The sequence below is a fragment of the Lithobates pipiens genome, unplaced genomic scaffold (genome assembly GCF_037356315.1).
Source record: "Lithobates pipiens isolate NorthernLeopardFrog02 unplaced genomic scaffold, aLitPip1_a1.2 Scaffold_28, whole genome shotgun sequence".
Classification (NCBI taxonomy): domain Eukaryota; kingdom Metazoa; phylum Chordata; class Amphibia; order Anura; family Ranidae; genus Lithobates; species Lithobates pipiens.
This window is the reverse complement of record NW_027507789.1, coordinates 211085370-211091369: the sequence shown is the minus strand read 5'-3', so window position 1 is coordinate 211091369 and position 6000 is coordinate 211085370. Positions and strand designations below refer to the sequence as shown.

Below are 6000 nucleotides of genomic sequence, written 5' to 3'. Positions count from 1 at the left end.
TAGGGAATGTCTACCTGTCAATGTCGGGTGTCTCCCCCCCCCCCCCCCCCATCCCCAAAAGCTCTGTTTCATTAGCATGAGCGGGGGAGGGGGCCTTAAAGCGGAAGTTCCCATTTTGGGTAGAGCTCTGCTTTAATATCACTGAGGACATCATCATCTGCTCCCTGCTTTATGCAGCTTCTGGGGGAGGGGCAGAGGGGAAAACTACAGAGTGACAGCTCTGAGCCTGGACGGTTTTATCAGGAAGGCGGAGTTTCCTGCTAGTGGTACCTTGTTTCCCCGAAAATAAGCCTGGGTCTTATATTAATTTTGGCCATGTAATGTGCAGTCTTCTCTCCCCCTCTCTCTCCCTGCCTGACAGGAATCCCCCAGTGGAAACGGAGTTAAAATGCTTGTAAAATCCTATAATCCCCTCTATTACAGTAGTATATAATGTATAATGTGTGTGTTTCCGTAATATAATTGTGCCAAATACCTTCGTTATAGCGCCGCTCTGCGCTTCTGTGACCCGCCGGGGCTCTCTTCCCTGCATTTATATTTACAGGAACACACACACATTGTACATTGTGTACTACTGTAATAGAGCGGGTTATAGGATTTTACAAGCATTTTAAACTAGGGCTTATTTTCGGGGTAGGGCTTATACTGCAGCCCTCCTGGAAATTAACGCTTGGTCTTATTTTCGGGGAAACAGGGTAATACACTAGTCTCTGTAAAATCCAATAAAAAAAACACATATGTGTGTGTGTGTGTAAAAAATAAAAAATAAATGAAAAGCACCTGGAGAATTTAAGTAACCTTTTAGCAAGGGAAACATGGAGGCTGTCATTGGATGGCTGCTGAAACGAATTTGCTGGTTTTATTGCTTTCTTAGTCCCTGACCCGTGGGGTGTCGTTAAGTGACATTGACACATGCAGCGGTTGGCATGGATGGAGTGCGATTTGTGATGTGGTGCTGGAAATGTGGTGCCCATCAGGGTGAACCAGGGCTTAACCACTTGCCACCCGCCATATAGCAAAATGTCTGTAACACTTGGGATGTTCGTTTATTAACCACTTGCTTACTGGGCACTTAAACCCCCCTCATGCCCAGACCAATTTTCAGCTTTCAGCGCTGATGCACTTTGAATGACAATTGCGCGGGCATACAACACTGTACCCAAATGAAATTTTTATCATTTTTCCCACAAATAGAGCTTTCTTTTGGTGGTATTTAGTTACAGCTCGGAGTTTTATTTTTTGCTAAACAAACAAAAAAAGATGCAAAAAAAAAAAATCATGTTTAATAGTTTGTTATAAGATTTTGCAAACAGGTAATTTTTCTCCTTCATTGAAGTGCGCTGATGAGGCGGCACTGATAGGCTGCATTGGTGGGCACTGATAGGCTGCATTGGTGGGCACTGATAGGCATAGTTAAGGCGGCACTAATAGGCACAGATAAGGTGGCACCGATGGGCACAGATAAGGCGGCAAAGATGGGCACAGATAAGATGGCACGGATGGGTTGCATGGATGGGTGGCACTAAGGGGCACTGATAGGTACCACTGATAGATGGGACTGATGGGCACTGATAGGTGGCTCTGATAGGTGGCACTGCTGGGCACTGATGGGCAGCACTGATGGGCACTGGTAGATGACACTGATGGGCACGGATATGTGGCACTGGGGTGCAGCACCGTTGTTGAGGCAGACTGTGGGCACTGCTGGGTGGCACTGCTGGGTGGCACTGACGGGGGGCACTTATTTTTTAATGAGGTGGCACTGGCAGGGGGCAGGTGGGCACTGGCAGGGGGCAGGTGGACACTGGCAGGGCTGGCCGTGGTCGGGACTGATGTCCTGATCACGGCCGCCGGTCATCGGCTCTTTTTTTTTTCTCGCGCGAGGAGGAATAATAGCCGATTACCGGCTCCGTTGTATCACATGATCAGCTGTCATTGGCTGACAGCTGATCACGTGATAAGGGGTCGGGATCGACCCCTTGCTCGGATCAGTGATCAGGCGAATCTCATAGACTCGCCGATCACAGAGCTCGTGCGCGGGACAACGTCAATAGACGTAGTCCCGGCAAAGGAGGTCTGCGCTGTAGCTGTCATTCGGCTATAGCGCGGATCTCAAGTGGTTAAATAAGGATTTTGATGGATCTTGGATTGCAGCCATTTCTTTAGTGTTGTCAGGCATTATTGTTTGGCATGGATTGGCATCCATCAGTACTATCTATTAGTGTACATCAGTGTCACCTATCAGTGCCCATCCGTGCCACCTATCGTGCCCCTTTGTGCCGCCTATCGTGTCCCCTCTGTGCTGCCCCTCCATGCCGCCTATCGGTGCCCCTCCATGACGCCTATCAGTGCCCATCAGTGCCACCTATCAGTGCTATCAGTGCCACATATTAATGCCCATCATCAGTGCCACCTCATTGGTGCCACCTCTTCGGTGCCCATCTGTGCCACCTTATCAGTGGCCATCAGTGAAGGAGAAAACATACTGATTTACAAAGTTTTGTAACAGAACCCAAACAAAATTTTTGGTCCTTTTTTTTATTTTTCTATTTGTTTAGCAGAAAATAAAGATCCCAGAGGTGATCAAATACCACCCAAAGAAAGCTCTATTTGTGGGAACAAAATGATAAAAATGTAGTTTGTGTACAGTGTAGCATGACCGCACAATTGTCACTTTAAAATGTGACAGCGCTGAACGCTGAAAATTGGCCTGGGCAGGAGGGTGTATAAGTGCCCCCCGGTAATGAAGTGGTTAAGGTAAATACTCCTATAGTATCTGAAAAGATGCACTCCCTACAAATCCGCCATACTTGCCCTTTACAATCAGGAACAGCGATCTGAGAGCGCTGCGTGTTGCTAGTTCAGGCTCTGGAACAGATGGGGGGGTAAATGGAAACCTGCTTTAGATCAGATCCCTGGTGGGATTGGTTTTCTACGAAGGTATTGATCATTAGAGGAAACAACATGAGCGCTATGACATTGTCTCCGGCTATTATTTGCTGTCGGTTGTGTCTGAGCCAAGTGGGCAGCTGGCAGCTCCCAGGCGCGTTCGTGAAACATGCGGTGAAACCGGCTGCTCGCTGCAGAATGACTCACACACACAAGCGTTCGCCAGAATACTGCTGGAAAAACACAACCTCAAATCCAACTTTAAAGAAAAGATATCCTGGCAAAGGTTTAAAAAAAATTTTTATCTCACAAATAAGGACATTAAAAACATGCCAAAAGTATTTGTACAGAATATCGTCGGAATGTTTATATCTATATGGTCTCCTTCAAAGCTGTACTGCAGGTATGCTGATAGGAGGAAAGAGCAGAGTGACAGAGATGAGCTCATCAGTCTGCTGTGTCTCTTTTCACTTGTCCAATCATAGCCTGCTGGGGGAGGGACAAGACCTGTAAGTATTACTAAACTGCTGCAGAGAAAAATCTGGTCTCCTGCCTCTGTGCTGGGTGACAGCGCTGTGTAAATCTCGGGACTGGATGGGCAGAAGTTCAAATCCTTAGGCAGATCACTCAGCTGACATATGTTGGTTTATTTTATGTATATATATATATATAGCTGTTTTGCTGGAGTTTAGCACAAACTTGCTCTGCCAGTTCTTGTAAAAGCACAAGGTTGGATATTCTCTCTGCTACTGTCAAAGAATGTTTGTATCCAACAGACTTCCTGGGTGTGTCCAATGCCTGTTCCCCTAATGGGTGTCCTGTGACAATATATGATTGGCAGAAGGAACCACAGAGAATGTTTTTAAATGTAGGTTACTTTAAAGTAAACCTGTGCTTTGTCTTTGGTAAACCTGTGCTTTGTCTTTGGTAAACCTGTGCTTTGTCTATGGTAAACCTGTGCTTTGTCTATGGTAAACCTGTGCTTTGTCTATGGTAAACCTGTGCTTTGTCTATGGTAAACCCGTGCTTTGTCTTTGGCAAACCCGTGCTTTTTCTATGGTAAACCTGTGCTTTGTCTATGGTAAACTCGTGCTTTGTCTTTGGCAAACCCGTGCTTTTTCTATGGTAAACCTGTGCTTTGTCTATGGTAAACTCGTGCTTTGTCTATGGTAAACCTGTGCTTTGTCTATGGTAAACCTGTGCTTTGTCTATGGTAAACCCGTGCTTTGTCTTTGGCAAACCCGTGCTTTTTCTATGGTAAACCTGTGCTTTGTCTATGGTAAACTCGTGCTTTGTCTATGGTAAACCTGTGCTTTGTCTATGGTAAGCCTGTGCTTTGTCTATGGTAAACCTGTGCTTTGTCTTTGGTAAACCTGTGCTTTGTCTATGGTAAACCTGTGCTTTGTCTATGGTAAGCCCGTGCTTTGTCTATGGTAAACCTGTGCTATGTCTATGGTAAACCTGTGCTTTGTCTATGGTAAGCCCGTGCTTTGTCTTTGGTAAACCTGTGCTTTGTCTATGGTAAGCCTGTGCTTTGTCTTTGGTAAACCTGTGCTTTGTCTATGGTAAACCCGTGCTTTGTCTATGGTAAACCCGTGCTTTGTCTATGGTAAACCTGTGCTTTGTCTATGGTAAACCCGTGCTTTGTCTATGGTAAACCCGTGCTTTGTCTATGCAGGGCAAACCATCAGCCTTTGATGCCTCCCATCCCCTCCCCAGCAGCAAATACTCTCATTTATTTGTGCTTATGTTCTGGAAGTTTAAAGTGTTACTAAAACCACAACAGTAAAATCAGTCTATATATGCAGGAAAGCATGCTTGTTATACTCACTGTGGAACCTAAGTGATTAATCCTCTGCATTGCGTAAAACATCTATTTAATCCTGTCTTCTCTGATCCTGCCCTTCTACTATTGTCCCTAATCCATCTGCTGATAGCACAGAGCCTTGAAGGCACTCTGCACATGCTCAGTTTGGTGTGTATTGCTAGAGTTTTTATTTTTTGGGAGGGTGCGTTTGATCAGCAGAGGGCCAATCGGCACTGTCTAGACAGATGGTCAGGGGCCGTGCAGCCTTATAGGACAGTCAGAGGAGAATGAAAACTCCTCCTACAAGCTTTAACCAGTGCTCAGCCGGACACTGATAGAATGCTATATACTGCTGATGAGAAAGGGTATTTAGCAGTTTATATTTACTAAAACGATTGCATTCCCATGTTATGTGTACTGTGAAAGACCAAATATAGTGAATGCAGGGCCCAGGGTTTAGTAACACTTTAAATTTTGTTGTGAGTACTGCTACTAACTACAAAAATGTGGTTACAAATAAGGATATCATATGGGAAGCTGGTTTAAAGTTTTCTGGAGGTTCTCTTTAACTTATCAATACAGATATACATTTGACCAATGTGGCCGTGCAGAAAACAGCACCGGACTATGACCCAGAGAAGGTGAGAGAAGAATTCAAGGGACTTTTTGTATCAGTGCTATGCAAACAGCTGCTGAGAAATCCCCATTCACCTGGAAAAAGCAAAATGACGTACCTTGTACCCTACCCAGGCATGATGGGCAAAGCAACAGCTTCTCCTCGGTTCCTCCACTCTCAGCAGCACATACCTATACTTCACTCCATTCAGTCATCGGGCTCAGTATTCCCAGGTTTGGGGGGGGGGCATGCAACTCGCTCCCTTTTACTATTGTATATCAGCATAGGTGATTGGCCTAGCCCTGTAACGTGGCGGTGGAAAGAGTCCTCCAGATCAGGGATCTCCAAACTACGGCCCTCCAGCTGTTGTGGAACTACACATCCCATGAGGCATTGTAAAACTGACATTCACAGACATGACTAGGGCATGATGGGGATTGTAGTTCCTGAACAACTGGAGGGCTGTAGTTTGGAGACCCCTGCTCCAGATCATAATTGGAGGTGACAAGGCATCCCCTATTTCAGGGATATGCAATTAGCGGACCTCCAGCTGTTGCAGAACTACAAGTCCCATGAGGCATAGCAAGGCTCTGATAACCACAAGCATGACACCCAGAGGCAGAGGCATGATGGGACTTGTAGTTTTGCAACAGATGGAGGTCCGCTAATTGAATATCCCTGCCCTATT

At 45.8% G+C, this 6000-nt stretch overlaps 1 protein-coding gene across 5 annotated transcripts in view; it reads left to right on the top strand.

Annotated features, from left to right (window-relative positions):
* TTLL9 (tubulin tyrosine ligase like 9) overlaps positions 1-6000 on the top strand; it is a 45257-nt gene that overhangs the window by 29188 nt on the left and 10069 nt on the right. For 4 of the 5 annotated variants that reach the window (XM_077460460.1, XM_077460462.1, XM_077460464.1 and 1 more), the window contains one exon: positions 5279-5337. The exons of the other annotated variant lie outside the window; for it this stretch is intronic. In XM_077460460.1, the coding sequence (XP_077316586.1) occupies positions 5279-5337 (59 nt within the window). The remainder of the gene's footprint in view (positions 1-5278; positions 5338-6000) is intronic. 5 annotated transcript variants of the gene reach the window in all.